This window comes from Mobula hypostoma, chromosome 6 (assembly GCF_963921235.1).
Source record: "Mobula hypostoma chromosome 6, sMobHyp1.1, whole genome shotgun sequence".
Classification (NCBI taxonomy): domain Eukaryota; kingdom Metazoa; phylum Chordata; class Chondrichthyes; order Myliobatiformes; family Myliobatidae; genus Mobula; species Mobula hypostoma.
The window spans coordinates 192,449,441-192,468,866 of record NC_086102.1 but is presented as its reverse complement, the minus strand read 5'-3'; the positions used below and the strand labels follow the sequence as shown (position 1 = coordinate 192,468,866).

At 42.5% G+C, this 19,426-nt stretch overlaps 1 protein-coding gene across 4 annotated transcripts in view; it reads right to left on the bottom strand.

The window, feature by feature from the left end:
* The window catches only part of rab3gap1 (RAB3 GTPase activating protein subunit 1), a 135,029-nt gene that overhangs the window by 26,605 nt on the left and 88,998 nt on the right, over window positions 1-19,426 (bottom strand). For all 4 annotated transcript variants that reach the window (XM_063052500.1, XM_063052501.1, XM_063052503.1 and 1 more), the window contains 3 exons: window positions 14,239-14,337; window positions 9,726-9,898; window positions 8,407-8,461 (listed from right to left, as the gene is read on the bottom strand). In XM_063052500.1, the coding sequence (XP_062908570.1) occupies window positions 8,407-8,461; window positions 9,726-9,898; window positions 14,239-14,337 (327 nt within the window). The remainder of the gene's footprint in view (window positions 1-8,406; window positions 8,462-9,725; window positions 9,899-14,238; window positions 14,338-19,426) is intronic.

Here is a 19,426-nt window from a genome sequence, read left to right as displayed (position 1 = left end):
CAGTTATTTGATGGACAATCGATGTTATGATTTTTTGGCAGCGTGTTGATACTTCCCAAGGACATGACATGCTAGTGTATTTCTTACACAGACAAAGGAAGGAGGAGTTATTTGAGTGACAGTTGATGCTCAGCACGGGAAGATAAAATAGAAGGTCAGCTGATAGACCTCAGACACATGTTTGGACACTGAATGAGCTTTGTTGTGCCCGCAGGAAAAGTGGGTTTTTGGAGGATCGATCAGTGGCTCTTGCAGTGAAAAGGAAAGGGGTTGACTGGTGGGGAGTTGTTCATGTGTCCACCCTTGCCTGGGTGATAGCTCCACCACAGAAAACCGGTCCCCTTTGTTGTGGTCACAGTCGGTGACTTTTAAAGGATTTCGGAGGACAACGAGAAGATCAACGGCGTCAGCTCACCTGAAGACTCAAATCTCTCCCTCTCCCTCTTTCCATCACTACTCAACTCAATACCACGAACTGAACTGAACTTTACTCATCATTGTAAGACTGTATCTTTTTACCCCTAGACTTAAAGAAGCTTGGTTTTTCACATATAGTTCCAAACTTACTGACTTACTTTCTTAATCATTGCTAACCTGTTTGATTTATCTACATTTATATTACTGTATTGCATAGTTACTAATATTATTAATTAATAGCAATACTGGACTCCAAAGTGTTTTCTATTTCTGCTGGTTCTTTATTCCCGTCATGGGGTACGTGACACATCAGATTCCCGGACAGCAATAGCTAAAGGTTCTAAGACAAAATCAAAAAGCAAAGGACTCAAAGGACAACCTTGTCTAGTTCCACGATGAAGTTTAAATGGTTTAGAGTACTGAGAGTTAGTAAGAACCCGAGCGGAGGGAGATAAATAATTTAATCCATTGAATAAAGTCTGGCCCAAAGTTTAATTTTTCTAAATTTTAAATAAATAATTCCATTCAACCCGATCAAAGGCTTTGTCAGCATCTAATGATATCACATATTCCAAAATCTCTTTCGAAGGAGAATAAATAACATTCAATAAATGACAAATATTAAAGTGGGAGTATCGATTTTTGATAAATCCAGTCTAATCATCAGAGATAATAGATGGCAAAATATTTTCAATCCTACGAGCCAGAAATTCAGGTAAAATTTTAGTATCAACATTAAGTAAGGAAAAATACGTCTATAAGAGGAGCATTCAATTGGGTCCTTATTCTTTTTAAGAATAAGCGAAATAGAGGCCTCATAAAAAGATTGTGGCAACTTACCTAATTTAAAAGAGTTGGAAACGACTGAATTTAACAAGGTATAAGCAAAGAGGAAAAAGCCTTATAAAACTCTCCAGAAAATCCATCAGGACCCGGAGCCTTCCCCGAGCGCAAAGAGTGAACAACCTTGGCAATTTCCTTATAGGAAATAGGTTGATCTAATAATTTTCAATATGATCAGAAGGTGTAGGAATGCTTAATCGATCTAAAAAATTATGCATTAGAGTATTATCTTTAGGAGGATCAGAACTATAAAGTTTAGAATAGAATTCTCTAAACGCATCATTTATTTCTAAATGATCAGATGTTTTATCACCATTAGCAGTACAAATTTCTTTAATTTGATGTTTAACTATAAAGGTCTTTAATTGGTTAGCTAATAGTTTACCCGTTTTATCTCCATGAACATAAAACTGATTTATCTTTTAAAAGTTGCATTCTAATTGGATAAGTTAAGAGCAGATCGTATTTAGTTTTAATTTCAACACATCTTTTATTTAAAACAGGATCTGGAGCCAAAGCATATTTTGGGTCCAATTGGTTCAACTGATTGGCTAATTCAATTCTCTCCTTATTAGATTTTTTCTTAACACTTGCAGTAAAAATAATTTAACCTCTAATGTAAGCCTTAAAAGCATCCCATAAAATAAGCCTAGAAGTCTCTTCCAGCGTATTCTCTTAAAAAAAATAATTTGTCTCTCTAAAAATTGTTAAAAATCTTTATCTGATAACAAAATTGGATTAAAATGCCAGAATCTGTTTATTTGGGAGACACCCAGAAGATTTAAAGATAAAAACACAGGAGCATGATCTGAAACAGCAATCTCTTTATATTCACAGGACTGAACTAATGGAATGAATTGGCTATCAACAAAAAAATCCAATCCTGGAATATGTATGATGAACATGAGAAAAAAAAATGAGCACTCTTTATCTGCTAGATGCAAAAAACGCCAAACATCAACAACATCACATTTCATTAGAAAAGATTTGATAAAGGAGGCAGATCTACTGCGAGTCAATCGTTTAGAAGAAGAACCATCTAAAAAAGGATCTAAACAACAGTTGAAGTCTCCTCCTAAAACCAAAGAATATAAACTTAAATCTGGTAAAAGCAAAAAAAAGGGTTCAAAAAAGCCTAGATCATCTATATTCGGGACATACAAATTAGCAAAAAACATTAATTTATTATCTAATTTCCCTGAGACTATAACAAAACGCCCATTGATATCAGACAATACATTATGTTGAACGAAAGAAACTGAACTGTCTTTAAGAATCGAAACTCCTCTTGCCTTAGCCTCAAAGGAGGAATGGAAAGATAAATCCTTCCAAAGCCTGAAAAGACGTAAATGATCACATTTATGAACATACGTTTCTTATATAAAAAATAATTGAGACATTCAATTGCTTAATATAATTAAATATTACGTTTCACAGGATGGTTTAATCCTTTCACATTAAAACTAAGTAAATTAAAAATATGGTCCATTTTAAATATTGCTTAAAGGAGATGTCCGAATAAAACCCACTGGAATATATATTAAATCCAAACAATGAGCTTTAAGAAAAAGTACCCAAGCAACAAATGAAGCTAAGGGAACCAAACAGCTGATAGAAAAAAAGAAAGCCACCCCGCACTCCCCGCCCAAAGAGAGAAAATCGATCAAAGGGCAGTCGACAGCTAAACCTATCATCCCTCCCAAAACAATCTACTGGCTGAGCTCCCAAAAAAATTTTTTTCAAGGCCAAACTGCATTCCAACAAGACACAACAAAAAAAAGCAAAATTAAACATATTTAAAAAACCTCAAAAAATTATAGTATAAAAATATTAGAAAAAAATATGAAAGTTCAAAACATATTAACTTAGAGAGTATTGACTCAAAGAAAACTTACTAATATTAAATCCTTAATTTTCTAAACAGGGAAATAAAAGTACGAAAAAAATTAGATACGAAAGTATACCAAAAGTTTAAAAAAAAGCCATTGTTCATAAAAGAAAGTATTGAACAGCTAGACGGCTCATTCTAAAACAAAAGGATCTATCAGGCAGATGCAACATAAATTTGTGTAAAGAGTTATTGAACAGTTAAACTTCTGAAATTGATTCGGCACTCAAGAAATCCTGCACTTCTTGAACAACAGGAATTCTGCAGATACTGGAAATTCAAGAAACACACGTTAAAGTTGCTGGTGAACGCAGCAGGCCAGGCAGCATCTGTAGGAAGAGGTACAGTCCATGTTTCGGGCCGAGACCCTTCGTCAGGACTAACTGAAGGAAGAGTTAGTAAGAGATTTGAAAGTGGGAGGGGGAGGGGGAGATCCAAAATGATAGGAGAAGACAGGAGGGGGAGGGATGGAGCCAAGAGCTGGACAGGTGATTGGCAAAGGGGATATAAGAGGATCAGGGGATATGAGAGGATCATGGGACAGGAGGCCCAGGGAGAAAGACCAGGGGGGGGGGGCGGGGGAGAACAGAGGATGGGCAAGGGGTATAGTCAGAGGGACAGAGGGAGAAAAAGGAGAGCGAGAGAAAGAATGTGTGTATAAAAATAAATAACGGATGGGTTACGAGGGGGAGGTGGGGCATTAGCGAAAGTTAGAGAAGTCAATGTTCATGCCATCAGGTTGGAGGCTACTCAGATGGAATACAAGGTGTTGTTCCTCCAACCTGAGAGTGGCTTCATCTTTACAGTAGAGGAGGCCGCAGATAGACATGTCAGAATGGGAATGGGATGTGGAATTAAAATGTGTGGCCACTGGGAGATCCTGCTTTCTCTGGCGGACAGAGCGTAGGTATTCAGCAAAGCGGTCTTCCAGTCTGCGTCGGGTCTCACCAATATATAGAAGGCCACATCGGGAGCACCGGATGCAGTATATCACCCCAGCCGACTCACAGGTGAAGTGTCACCTCACCTAGAAGGACTGTCTGGGCCCCTGAATGGTGGTAAGGGAGGAAGTGTAAGGGCATGTGTAGCACTTGCTCCGCTTACAAGGATAAGTGCCAGGAGGGAGATCAGTGGGGAGGGATGGGGGGGATGAACGGACAAGGGAGTCGCGTAGGGAGCGATCCCTGCAGAAAGCGGGGGGGGGAGGAAAAGATGTGCTTAGTGGTGGGATCCCGTTGGAGGCGGCGGAAGTTACGCAGAATAATATGTTGGACCCGGAGGCTGGTGGGGTAGTAGGTGAGGACCAGGGGAACCCTATTCTTAGTGGGGTGGTTTGATCCTCACCTACCACCCCACCAGCCTCCGGGTCCAACATATTATTCTCCGTAACTTCCGCCACCTCCAACGGGATCCCACCACTAAGCACATCTTTCCCTCCCCCCCCCCGCTTTCTGCAGGGATCGCTCCCTACGCGACTCCCTTGTCCATTCATCCCCCCCCAATCCCTCTCCACTGATCTCTCTCCTGGCACTTATCCTTGTAAGCGGAACAAGTGCTACACATGCCCTTACACTTCCTACCTTACCACCATTCAGGGCCCCAGACAGTCCTTCCAGGTGAGGCGACACTTCACCTGTGAGTCGGCTGGGGTGATATACTGCATCCGGTGCTCCCGATGTGGCCTTCTATATATGGCGAGACTCGACGCAGACTGGAAGACTGCTTTGCCTAACACCTACGCTCTGTCCACCAGAGAAAGCAGGATCTCCCAGTGGCCACACATTTTAATTCCACATCCCATTCCCATTCAGACATGTCTATCCACGGCCTCCTCTACTGTAAAGATGAAGCCACTCTCAGGTTGGAGGAGCAACACTTTATATTCTGTCTGGGTAGCCTCCAACCTGATGGCATGAACATTGACTTCTCTAACTTCCGCTAATGCCCACCTCCCCCTCGTACCCCATCCGTTATTTATTTTTATACACACATTCTTTCTCACACTCTCCTTTTTCTCCCTCTGTCCCTCTGACTATACCCCTTGCCCATCCTCTGTTCCCCCCCTCCACGTCCTTCTCCCTGGGCCTCCTGTCCCATGATCCTCTCACATCCCCTTTGCCAATCACCTGTACAGCTCTTGGCTCAATCCCTCCCCCTCCTGTCTTCTCCTATCATTTTGGATCTCCCCCTCCCCCTCCCACTTTCAAATCTCTTACTAACTCTTCCTTCAGTTAGTCCTGACGAAGGGTCTCGGCCTGAAACGTCAACTGTACCTCTTCCTAGAAATGCTGCCTGGCCTGCTGCATTCACCTGCACTTCTTGAGTTGAACGGAACCATATCTGAGTGCCATTTTTCAAAATGATTCTAAAACGAGCGGGGTAACGAAGAGAGGGTATAAAACCTTTATTATAGAGCTCAGACATGACTTTTTTTAAACTTGTAGCATTCATTCAACACCTCCGGTGAAAAATCTTCCACAATTCGGAACTTCTGGTCTTGATAATCAATCATACCTTTCCGACGAGATTCACGAATTAAAAGTCCCTTTGTTTGAAAGTCGTGAAGACAAATTATCACTGAATGGGTGTCATCCTCCTGGAGGAGGTCTTGGTACAGGCGATCTGTTAGTTTGGTCTATTTTAGGTAGCGATTTTAAAATATTCGGAAATAAATTAGCCAAAAGGTTTGCAAAAAATTCTGAAGGCTGATTGCCTTCTAATGACTCTTTAAAACCCAGAATATGTAGATTATTTCTTCTATTTCTATTTTCTAAGTCGCTAATCTTCTGCCTTAATGTTTCATTAACCTTTAACTGTTCCTGTCGAACGTCGTCAAAGTGTCTTCGTTCTCTTTTATCCGTTTATTGTGTTCACTTAAAGTTTTTTGACTAGAATCCAATTTTCCATCCATCCATTTAAATTCAGCACTGAGTTGCTGGAACTCCTCCGTAAGTTCATTTTTATGCTTCCGAAGTGTCTCCATAATAGACTCCAAAGTTACAGGTGGGTCCTCTTCCTTTTTAGAAGCTTTAGCATGACTCATCATGAAGCAATATTGCATTTAAAAGTAAGTTTTCAAAACAACTTGGAAGCAGTAAATTAAAAAGAGTAGGAGCACCTATAAAAGCACTGCTACTCCATCAACAGCCAGTAGGATCTGTCCGTAACTTCTAAGGTGAGAACATGTTCGGCACAGTCTTGTGGGCCGAAGGGCCTGTATTGTGCTGTAGGTTTCTATATCTGGTATTTTATTTCCATAGCAACCTAAAATCTCGGGTAGAATATGATACAGTTCCAATTACAGGTGTCCCCCGCTTTCCGAAAGTTCGCTTTACAACATTTCGCTTTTACAAAAGACCTACATTAGTACCTGCTTTCACTAACGGAAAGAGGATTTTCACTTTTATGAAAAAAGACGCCCGCTTTAAACTTGTATTTACCCCAGAAAGACTACCATGACCATGAAGCCTTGTGCAGGCAGGTGTGTGCGCATGCGTGTACGTGTCGATTTTTTTCTACAAATCGGTTTTGGCTCAATCTTCCCGATTCTGGTAAGTGAAACTACACTGTACATACATTATTTCTACTTTATACAGGCTGTGTATTTATCATATCATTCCTGCTTTTACTATGTGTTAGTGTTATTTTAGGTTTTATATGCTACTTGGTAGGTTATTTTTTGGGTCTGGGAACGCTCAAAAATTTTTCCTATATAAATTAATGGTAATTGCTTCTTCGCTTTACGTCATTTTGGCTTATGAACGGTTTCATAGGAACGCTCTACCTTCAGATAGTGGGGGAAACCTGTATTCACATTCAAATGGAACAGTTGATACAATTCCAATTATTCACATTTAATTGGAAGTTAATACAGTTCTAACTATTCACATTCAATTGGAACAGTTCATACAGTTCCAATTATTCACATTCAATTGCAACAGTTAGATAAGATGGCTGTTAAACAACTTGCAAATGAGATGTTCTGCTCAGATAAATAATCAGAATTAGCTACAAATCCTGAATTTAAAACTGACTTCAGCAAAAAGTACAGTATTTCACTCCATTTAATAAGCTACAACATCGAGAACTCCAGGAATAATTACTGTTTAAATAACAGAGGTGATAATATTATGTGCTCAATACGTAGCAACAGAGGCTGTCCTTGGGTTGCAACAGAGATTGGATCCTAAGAACTGTTTGTAACCCATATTTTTCATAAATGAGAAATGAACAAAACATAGACCATTGAAATCTACAGCACATTACAGGCCTTTTGGCCCACAATGTTGTGCCGACCATGTAACCTACTCTAGAGACTGCCTAGAATTTCCCTACCACATAGCCCTCTATTTTTCTAAGCTCCATGTACCTATCTAAGAGTCTCATAAAAGACACTATTGTATCTGCTTCTACCACCTTCGCTGACAGTGCATTCCACGCACCCATGACTCTGTGTGAAAAGCTTACCTCTGACATCCCCCTTGTACTTACTTCCAAGCACCTTAAAATTAAGCCCCCTCGTGTTAGCCATTTCAGCCCTGGAAAAAAGCCTCTGGGAAACATGTGGGAAAGGATCATATTAAGAGCTGTAATGGGAGACGTGACTGCCAGCCAATCTCACTGACTTAGTAAGTAGGCGAGTGATTCTTCTCGGTGCTCCCAGCTCTGCTTGGCTTGGCCCAGCCCCCAACTAGGAATGGTAGGGAGAGCAGGCAAGTGGAAGTACCCTGTTCCCACCCAGAAGATGCCTGTAGCAATGAGCAAATTCACGTAGCCAGTTTCTCAAACACTAGCTTATGTACCCAGTGTCCATAGGTCAAGTGTTCATTTTCTGAAAAATGTACTTGTAAAACTAATGACATTGCAAAAATATAAAAAATATATTTTTCATAATTATAACTTATGAAAGATTATATTTTCAAGTTAAAAGAAAATGGTATCTTGGTCAAGTTCTCCTACAATTAATTTCTTATGTTTTCATTGCAAGGATGCAATGCATCCAAAAGACAAAAACAAAACTTAGTAACATTTTCCTTTATTTGCATTGGATAATTGCTAGTAAATATGAGAATCATATAGCTAGTTTAAAGTTCATGTTTAATTGTCAATCAACTATACGCATGAATGCAGTTGAATGAAACAGCATTCCTCTGGGGCCAAGGTGGGAAAAACAGTCCCGACAGTCACACACAGCACATATAATTACAAAAGCAACTTAGCAATGAAACAAACATAAATAGTGACATTCTCAATTTTACCTGCAATTTTTGATGTAACAAGCAGCATTTTAAATCTGGAGGTCCAGTGGATAATCTGAAAAAGAGAATTAAGGCAATGACACCATAAGATACAGGAGCAGAATTAGGCCATTTGGCCCCTCGAGTCTGCTCTGCCATTCAATCATGGCTGATCTCCTCCTCAGCCCCACTCCCCGGCCTTCTCCTCATAACATTTGATGCTGTGGCCAATCAAAAACCTAACAATCTCCACCTTAAATACACACCTGACCTCTACTCTGTCCAGGTCTTTCAACACTTGAAAGGTTTTAATGAAATCACCCCTCATTCCTCTACCCTTTCATTACTGGAATCATCCTTGTGAACCTCCTCTGCACCCTCTCCAATGCCAGTACATCTTTCTTTAGATGAGAGACTTAAAACTGTTCACAATACAAGGTGAGGTCTCACCAGTGCCTTATGAAGCCTCAGCATCACATCCCTGCTCTTGTACTTCAGACCTCTTGAAATGAATGCTAACATGGCATTTGCCTTCCTCACCACCGACTCAACCTGCAAGTTAACCTTTAGGGTGTTCTGCACAAGGACTCCCAAGTCCCTCTGCATCTCAGATTATTGGATTTTCTCCCCATTTAGAAAATAGTCGGCACATCTATTTCCACTAGCAAAGTGCACGATCATGCATTTTCCAACATCTCATTTCATTTGCCACTTTCTTGCCTGTTCTCCGAATCTTTCGGCAGCCTTCCTGCTTCAACATAACCTGCCTCTCCACCAATCTTTGTATCATCTGCAAACTTAGCAACAAAGCCATCTATTCCATCATTGATACACAACATAAAAAGCAGTCCTAACACCGGGCCCTGCAGAACACCACTAGTCATTGGCAGCCAACCAGAAAAGGATCCTTTTATTCCCACTCACTGCCTCCTACCATAATAAACAGTATTTATTTTGCTGTTGCTTTGTGATGGGATTACCTCACTAACTTTTAACATACATTATTTCTGTTTATGCACTATGTATTACACACACACACAACCACAAATTTTCAAAACATTCATTGAATATATTTATCATTTAAATCTATTTTTAATAGTCTACCCTTCATAGACAACAGGCTGGCACAACCTAAATTTCAGGCCCTATTCAGTAGAATCATTTGAATTGTAATTCTACTGGTCAAGTATGAAACTCAAACTCAAATCTGTTCAGTCAGTTGTAAAGTGCAACTGGCTCAATACAGTTTGCATTCAATGTGAAGTGCAATCTTGAGTATTAACATATTTAATCTGACGCTGAATAAAAGTGAGACAAAGGGATTAAAATCAATTTCTTACCCTGGCACAAGATAATTATTTTCCAATCTGTATCGCATTTCCAACACAAATTCTTGCCATAAATGGGCCACACCCCTTAGGCCGCCATGGTAAAAATTAACCATACAGAGACACAAAGCCAACTTGTATGTCAGACTGTCTGTAGGAGCAGATTTAAATTGACCATAAAGGTTCTGTAAGAGAAAATATAAAGGATAATAAAAGATAAGGTATTCTACTTTGATATACAAGACCACACAGGAGCAGAATTAGGCCATTTGGCCCATTGAGACTGCTCCATTTCATCATGGCTGAAACATTTTTCCTCTCAGTCCCAATTTATTGTGGATTTTGAGGTGTCCAGGGTCATTATCCTCTTTTCATCTTCAGCTTTTTTACAGACAGTGTGATGTTTGCTTCCAGAATTTGCTGTTATTTAATTGAATTCATTCTTCCCTCTACCAGTGAAATGTTCCCTATGCCACTGGCTGCAACACAAGCCCAAATCATGATCGATCCAACCCGGTGCTTAACAGTTGTAGAAGTGTTCTCTTCATGAATTTCTGCACCATTTTTTTCTCCAAACATACCTTTGCTCATTGCAGCCAAAAAGTTCTATTTTAACTTCATCAGTCCACAGGACTTGTTTCCAAAATGCATCAAGCTTGTTTAGATGTTCTTTTGTAGACTTCTGACACTGAATTTTGTGGTGAGGTTGCAGGAAGGGTTTCTTTTGATGACTCTTCCATGAAGGTCATATTTGTGCAGGTGTCGCTGCACAGTAGAACAGTGCACCACCACTCCAGAGTCTGCTAAATCTTCCTGAAGGTCTTTTGCTGTCAAACGGGGGTTTTGATTTGCCTTTCTAGCAATCCTATGAGCAGTTCTCTTGGAAAGTTTTCTTGGTCTTCCAGACCTCAACTTGACCTCCACCATTCCTGTTAACTGCCATTTCTTAATTACATTACGAACTGAGGAAACAGCTACATGAAAACGCTTTGCTATCTTCTTGTAGCCTTCTCCTGCTTTGTGGGCATAATTTATTTTAATTTTCAGAGTGCTAGGCAGCTGCTTAGAGGAGCCCATGGCTGCTGATTGTTGGGACAAGGTTTGAGGAGTCAGGGTATTTATAAAGCTTTGAAATTTGCATCACCTGGCCTTTCCTAACGATGACTGTGAACAAGCCAAAGTGCTAACAAGCTAATTAAGGTAAAAGTTATCTGACAGCTCAAATCTCGTGGGGTGCCCAAACTTTTGCATGGTGCTCCTTTCCTTTTTTCCCCACTCTAAAATTGTACAAAACAAAAATAATACACTGATCTTACTTAAACCATTGAGAAGAATGTTTCATCTTTAATTTTATGACTTTTGGAGATCAGTTCACCTTCTACTCACTTAACTATTCACAGTAACAGAAATTTTGACCGGGGGTGCCCAAACTTTTGCATGCCTCTGTATATATAACGACTTGGCCTCCACAGCTCCCTATGGCAATGTATTCCACAGATTCATCTCTGGCTAAAGTAATTACTCATCTCCTTCTAAAAGGACAGCCTTCTATTCTGAGGCTGTGTCCTCAAGTCTCGGACACTCTCACCAAAGGAAACATCCTCTCCACACCCTCTCTATCAAGGCCTTTCAACAATTCGATAGGTTTCCATCAGATCAACCCTCATTCTTCTGAATTCTAGTGAAAATAGGCCCAGTGCCATCAAATGTTCTTCATATGACAAGCCGTTCATTCCTGAAATCATATTTGGGAACCTCTTTTGAACCCTCTCCAGTTTCAACACATCCTTTCTAAGATAAGAGGCCCAAAACTGTTCATAGTACTCAAGTGAGGTCTAATCAGTGCTTCATAAAGTCCCAACATTACATCCTTTTATTTATATTCTAGTCCTCTTGAAAGGAATGCTAACATCACATTTGCCTTCCCCACCACAGACTCAATCTGCAAATTCACCTTTAGGAATTCTGCACAAGACCCTTTGCGCCTCAGTATTTTGTATTTTCTCACCATTTAGAAAATAGTCAACCCTTTCATTTTTATCAAAGTACATGACCATACACTACTCAACATTGTATTCCATCTGCCACTTCTTCTCAATTCTCCTAATCTGTCTAAGTCCTTCTGTTGCCTACTTCCTCAAAACTACCTGCCCCTCCACTTATCCTCGCATTGTCTGCAAACTCTGCAACAGAGCCACCAATTCTATCATCCAAATCATTGACACATAACGCAAAAAGCAGTCCCAACACGGACCTCTATGGAACACCATTAGTCAACAGCAGCTAACCAGAAAAGGATTCCTTTATTCCCACTCTTTGCCTCCTGCCAATCAGCCACTGCTTTATCTATCCTAGAATCTTTCCTGTAATACCATAGGCTCACAGCTTGTTAAGCAGCCTCGTATGTAGCATCTTGTCAAAGGCCTTCTGAAGATACAAATATACAACAGCAACCATTCTCCTTTGTCTATCTTGCTTATTTCTTCAAAGAATTCCAACAGATTTGTCAGGCAAGATTTTCCCTTGAGGAAACCATGTTGACTACAGCCTATTTTATCATGTACCACTAAATACACTGAAACCTCATCCTTAATAATCGACTCCTACATCTTCCCAACCACTGAGGTCAGACTAACTGGTCTACAATTTCATTTCTTCTGCCTCCGTCCTTTCTTGAAGAGTGGAGTGACATTTGCAGTCTTCCAAAACCATTCCAGAATCTAGTGGCTCTTGAAAGATCATTACTATTGCCTTCACAATCTCCTCAGCTACCTCTGTCAGAGCCTTGGGTTGTACATCATCTAGTCCAGGTGACTAATCAACTTTCAGGCCTTTCCCAAGAACCTTTACCCTAGTAATGGTAACTTCATATACTTCAAGACCCTGGCACCTGGAACTATCACCATACTGCTAGTGTCTTCCACACTGAAGACTGATGCAAAATACTTATTCAGTTCCTCCACTATTTCCTTGTCCCCCATTACTACCCCTCCAGAGGTCCAATATCCACTCTCACCTCTTTTATACTTCATATATCTGTAAAAAAAACTTTTGGTATCCTCATACCTCTACCACCTTAAAGACCTCTTTTAGTTGCCTTCTGTTGGGGTATTTTAAAGCTGCCGAATCCTCTAACCTCACATTTACATTTTACTTTAATTAGGGATGAAAATGAACAAACTTGAGAATATGAGATAATATACACTGAGAACATGATCATTAGGATTTGTGAATTAAATAACTAGCTTACTTGAGTTGGCCTAAATGATAGAAACTTATACTAACACACACAGAATGCTGGAGGAAATCAGCAAGCCAGACAGCATCTAGGGGAAAAAAAAAGAGTACAGTCAATGTTTCGGGGGTCCTGCTGAAGAGTTTCCACCCAAAACTTCTTTCCTAGATGCTGCCTGGCCTGCTGAGTTCCTCCAGCATTTTGTGTGTGTTGCTCGGATTTCCAGCATCTGCAGATTTTCTTGTTTGTGGAACTTATAACAAGTTTATTATGAACTAAATTACAAATGGAACTGGTTAAATTAATCACAATACCAAGAAAAAAAATTGATAAATACTTAAATAACAATGCAAGATAGCAAGAAGAAATAGCAACAGAGTTAATTTACAGTAAATAGTTGCTGCATATTTGGCTCACTTGAAGCACAAGCACTCAAGACTAAGTGCCAACTTTAACTGTAGAAAAGGTAAGTGAGTTAAGAGCCCAAAGAAAATAATCGAAGAAAGAATGGTGGTCTTTGACTACAGTGGAGGAACTGCAGGAAATAGTTACTAGTATTAGACATGGGCCCTTCAATAAATGTAGGCCTGTCACCACCATATAAAGCTTTCTTGTGTGATTAACGCACACATAATTTTTAAATCCCATATTTCCATGGAAGGTCACAAATATGGTATCTATCATGCATTGATCAATGATAGACCTTATTTAGTTGTATTTATTTATTTAGTGTATCAGATAATGAGCATACTACTCCTAATTAAATTAAACTTCAATGAAAATAGAAATATTATGATAAATGATAAATTTCAAGCATTCTTTTAAGTGACTCGGTATGGTATTATTTAATGATCTATGCAATTTCTTTGTCAGATATAGTTAAACAATGTTTAAATTATCATAATACTTGAAATGGAAACTAGACTGCAACACACCCAAATACGTAGAACAAAATACAACTGGTAGTCAATACTATAGCGTGCTTTATTTTAATGACCAGAATCTGATTTTTCTCCCATTGCTTGCAACAGGACTTATCTTAAGGAATTACAGAGATCAATGACCTTAGTAGAGAGAAGTGAAATCACAGTAAAAAGTGTTTGCAAGTTCTGTCAAACTTTGAAAAATGGGAATGCACAATGTATGTTACAGGAGTATTCTAACTGGAGTTGTGTAACTTAAGACCATAGTCTGAAGGTGTGATGATCAGCTTAATGCATCGGAGCCTAATATGCAAAATAGTTAAATACTTTCAAGGGTTGAATTGGATAACAAAGTTTTAGAACTTACACACTCTTCTTCAGCCATAGCAACACTACTTCCTTTTGAGCTGCTCTGATTAGCATTACATGAATCAGCAGTCTTCTCAGCAGCATCTGGAAACAGAAACTAAACATACAAAATGTAAAACTAGTACAAATTTCATTATTACTAACAGCAGAAAATACTGGAAACATCAGTACTGGGAAAGAGAATTTTTTTTTAAATTTCCATTTTCATACACTTCAGATTAGAATTGGGGGTGCTTATTTAATTTTTGATTATATTCTTAATGTAATTTCCATTGCTGTTAACATTTTATATTTATCACCATAACAAAGAAACAGAGTATCAAGATCAAATCCTCTTGCAAAATCTGAAAAAATTCAAATTACCTAACCAATTTTTTGAAAAAACATGCCCATCTATTGGAATCAGTTGCATTTTTTATGCTTTTAAAAAGGTTGATTAAAAAGTTTTCAGGAATTCTAAAATTATAGATTTACAAACACATGATGTGCATTTTTTTTAATGCAACACACAAAATGCTGGAGGAACTCAGCAGGCCAGACAGCATTCTATAACAGTCGACGTTTCGAGCTGAAACTCTTGGGCAGGACTGAAGAAAAAAAGCTGAGGGTAGATTTAAAAGGTAAGGGGAGTGGAGAGAGAAACATCAGCTGATGGTGAAACTTGGAGGGGGAGGGATGAAGTAAGGAGCTGGGAAGTTGGTTGGTGAAAGAGACAGGAGGTAAAGGGTGAGCCAGGAGGCAAGGTGAGGGAGGGAAAAGGGGATGGGAAATAGTGAAGTTGGGGGGGGGGTGGGTGGGAGGTATTGCCATAAGTTTGAGATATCGATGTTCATGCGCATCAGGCTGAAAGCTACCCAAATGGAAACAGAATACAAGATGTTGTTCCTCCAACCTATGTGTGGCCTCATCATGACAGTGGATGGACATATTGGAATGGGAATACGAAGTGAAATTAAAATAGGTGGCCACTGGGAGTTCACACTTTTTCTGGTGGATGGAGCATAGATGCTTCGCGAAGCAGTCTCCCAATCTACGTCGGATCTCACTGATATACAGGAGACCACACCAGGAGCACTGATCACAGTATGACTCCAACCGACTCACAAGTGAAGTGTCACCTCTCCTGGAAGGACTGTTTAAGGCTCTGAATGGTAGAGAGGGAGGAAGTTTAGGGGCAGAGGTAGCACTTGTTCCAGTTGCAAGGACAAGTGCCAGGTGGGAGATCAGTGGGGAGGGATGAATGGACAAGGGAGTTGTGCAGGGAGCAATCCCTGTGGAAAGCAGAAGGTGGGGAAGTGGGGGGGGGGAGGGAAAGATGTGATTGATGTAGGATCCCACTGGTGGCGGAAGCTTTGGAGAATTATGAGCTGGTCATGGAGGTTGTTGAGGTGATAGATGAGGGCAAGGAACCCTATTCCTGTTAGGGTGGCAGGAGGATGGGGTACAAGCAGAGGTGCATGAAATGGAAGAGATACAGTTGAGGGCTGCATTGACGGTGGAGGAAGGGAAGTCCCTTTCTTTGAAAAAGGAAGACATCTCTTTCATTCTAGAATGAAAAGCCTCATCCTGAGAGCAGATGCAGCGGAGACAGGGGAACTGAGAGAAGGGGACGTGTTTTTACAAGTAGCATGGTGGGACAAGGTATAGTCCAAGTAGCTGTGAGAGTCTGTGGGTTTGTAATAGACATCGGTGGATAAACTCTCTCCGGAGATGAGATCGAGAAAGGAAAGGGAGGTGTCGGAAATGGACCAGATGAATTTGACAGCAAGGTGGAAGTTGGAGGCAAAGTGGATGAAATCAACGCGTTCAGCATGGGAACAGGAAGCAGCATCAATATAGTCATCGATGCAGCATAGGAAAAATGCGGGACAGTCACCAGTGTAGGCTGTTCCATGTAGCTGACAAACAGGTAGGCACAGCTGAGACCCATGCGAGTGCCCATGGCTACCCCTTTTGCTTGAAGGGAGTGGGAAGGCCTCAAAGCTCTCTGTTTTTTTTCCTGGAAAGGACTCAAAGCTCTCTGTTTCTTTCTGGACACCAGATCTAACTAGTTCCCCTCCATCACCACTCTCCTCTGCATAGCGGAGCTTGTCCACACACTCAATAATTTCTCCTTTGGCTCTTCCCACTTCCTTCAAACAAAAGGGGTAGCCAAGGGCACTCGCTACCCCTTTTTTGTAGATTGGGAGACCATTTCGCCGAGCATCTATGCTCCATTCACCAGAAAAAGCCGGATCTTCCAATGGCCACCCATTTTAATTCCACTTCCCATTCCAATATGTCTACCCATGGCCTCCTCCACTGTCGTGATAAGGCCACACTTAGGTAGGAGGAACAACACCTGATATTCCATTTGGGTAGCCTCCAATCTGCTGGCATGAAAATCGATTTCTCAAACTCCTGGTAGTGCCTCTCATGCTTCCCTTCACCATATCCCATCCCCTTTTCCCTCTCTCATGTTTTCTCCTTGCCCACCCATCGCCTCCCTCCGGTGCTCCAACCCCTTCTGTCTGTTTCACCAATCAACTTCCTAGCTCTTTGCATCATCCCTCCCCCTCCAGGTTTCACCCATCGCCTGGTGTTTCTTTCTCCCCTTCCCCCCCCCACCACTTTTTTAACCTACTCCTCAGCCTTTTTTCTCCAGTCCTGCTGAAGGGTTTCGGCCTGAGACATCAATGATACTCTCTTTATAGATGCTGCCTGGTCTGCTGAGCTTCTCCAGCATTTTGTGTATGTTGCTCGGATTTACAGCATCTGTAGTTTTCCTCTTGTTTGTATATATTTTAATACCTGCTTTTTCACAATATGCGTGATTTTCTCCACCTATTGGTGGACAAGTGGTATAGCAGTTTCATAACAGTGTATTGTGGCGACCCACTTTCTGGCACCCACGAACCGGCTCACAACAGCGCGCGCAGGCAGAGGGCCGACCCCAAAAAGGGCGCCCGGCCATCTTCACCAGCAGGGGGAAAATCCTACGCGCGGAAAGGGTCTGGGAATATGCATTCCCCACAGCAGTCCCGCCCCAGGGAGGGCGGGAACGGGAAGGCTTTAAAGCAGGCCGCCAAGTTTGAATAAATCTCTTTCATCGCAACTCTAACTCACTGACTATGTGTGGTTATTCTAGCGCTGTGTGCAGCACACCGCCACAATTGGTGACCCTGACGGCCCAAACGATATTTGGATCAGAGATGACCGACGCCGCATCTGTTCACGCAGTTTCGTTAAAACTGCCAAGCTTCTGGACGCTGCGACCCCATTTATGGTTCGAACAAGCAGAAGCTCAATTCCACATTCGGCAGATAACCTCGGAGTCCACTCGCTACTACTACATGCTGAGCTCCCTCAACCAGGAGACAGGTGCACAAGTTGAGGAGTTTATACAGTTGCCCCCGGAGGATGGCAAATACACAGCATTCAAAGCTCTGCTCATAAGGACTTTCGGACTCTCACGGCGCGAACGAGCATGCCGCTTAATGCACCTGGATGGTTTGGGAGACAGGCCGCCGTCAGCATTAATGAACAAGATGCTGGCCCTGGCCGAAGGACACAAACCCTGCCTCATGTTTGAGCAGGTGTTCCTAGAGCAACTGCCCGAGGACATATGCCTGCTGCTGTCCGACGCAGATTTCAGCAACCCCCGGCAGGTGGCAGCCCGAGCAGATGTGCTGTGGAATGCCAGGAAAGAGAGAGGGGCATCCGTCGCACAGATCACCAAGCCGCGTGCCCAACGGCAGACCAGACCAGGCCCGGCAGCAGAGCCTACAAAACCCGGCGACGAGAGTGAGGAGCCCAACGAACAATGGTGCTTCTACCACCAGCGGTGGGGCACAGAGGCCCGCCGCTGCAGACCACCCTGCAAATTCCCGAGAAACGCCAGGGCCAGCCGCCGCTGATGGCTACGGCGGCTGGCCATCAGGACAGCCTCCTGTACGTCTGGGACAAGCAGTTGGGACGCCGCTTTTTGGTCGACACTGGAGCGGAGATCAGCGTCTTACCTCCAACGAGTTATGATACCCGCAACAGAGAACCGGGAGCCACCCTGAGGGCCGCAAATGGCAGCACAATACGAACCTACGGCACCCGCATGGTGCAGCTACAGTTCAGCTCCAGCCAGTTCACGTGGGACTTCACACTGGCCGCCGTGGCCCAACCAGTCCTGGGGGCGGATTTTCTACGAGCCCACAGCCTGCTGGTCGACCTGCAAGGGAAGCGATTAGTCCACGCCAAGACTTTTCAAACGTTCTTCCTGGGTGAAGCAAAGTTGCCAGCCCCACACCTGGACTCCATCACGCTGTCCGACGACGAATTCACCAGGGTCCTGGCGGATTTCCCATCAGTACTGACACCGCAGTTCACGGCAGCCATGCCCAGACATGGAGTACAGCACCACATCCCGACCCAGGGACCACCCCTCCATGCCCGTGCTCGAAGGCTTCCCCCGGACAAGCTCTGACTGGCGAAGGAGGAGTTCAAGAAGATGGAGGAATTGGGGATCATATGACGGTCCGACAGCCCATGGGTCTCCCCCCTTCACATGGTGCCCAAGGCAACGGGGGGCTGGAGACCATGCGGTGACTACCGGAGACTGAACGAGGCTACAACGCCAGACTGCTACCCTGTGCCGCACATTCAAGACTTCGCAGCAAACCTACACGGCGCAAGGATCTTTTCCAAGGTAGACCTCATCCGGGGATACCATCAAATCCCGGTACATCTGGACGACATCCCCCAAAACAGCACTTATCACCCCAGTCGGACTTTTCGAATTCCTCCGAATGCCGTATGGTCTAAAGAATGCCGCACAGATTTTCCAGCGGCTAATGGACGCGGTGGGACGCGACCTGGACTTTGCATTCATCTATTTGGACGACATCCTCATAGCCAGCAGTAGTCAGCAGGAGCATCTGTCCCGCCTCCGCCAGCTCTACTCCCGCCTGAGTGAATTCGGCCTTACAATCGACCCAGCCAAATGCCAGTTCGGACTCGATACCATTGACTTCCTGGGCCTACTAAAGACGGGGCAACCCCTCTGCCCGCCAAGGTAGACACGGTCCGCAACTTCCCCCAACCCAACACAATCAAAGGCCTGCAGGAATTCGTGGATATGGTGAATTTCTACCACCGTTTCCTCCCCTCAGCAGCCCGAACCATGCGACCCCTGTTCACTCTAATGTCGGGCAAGG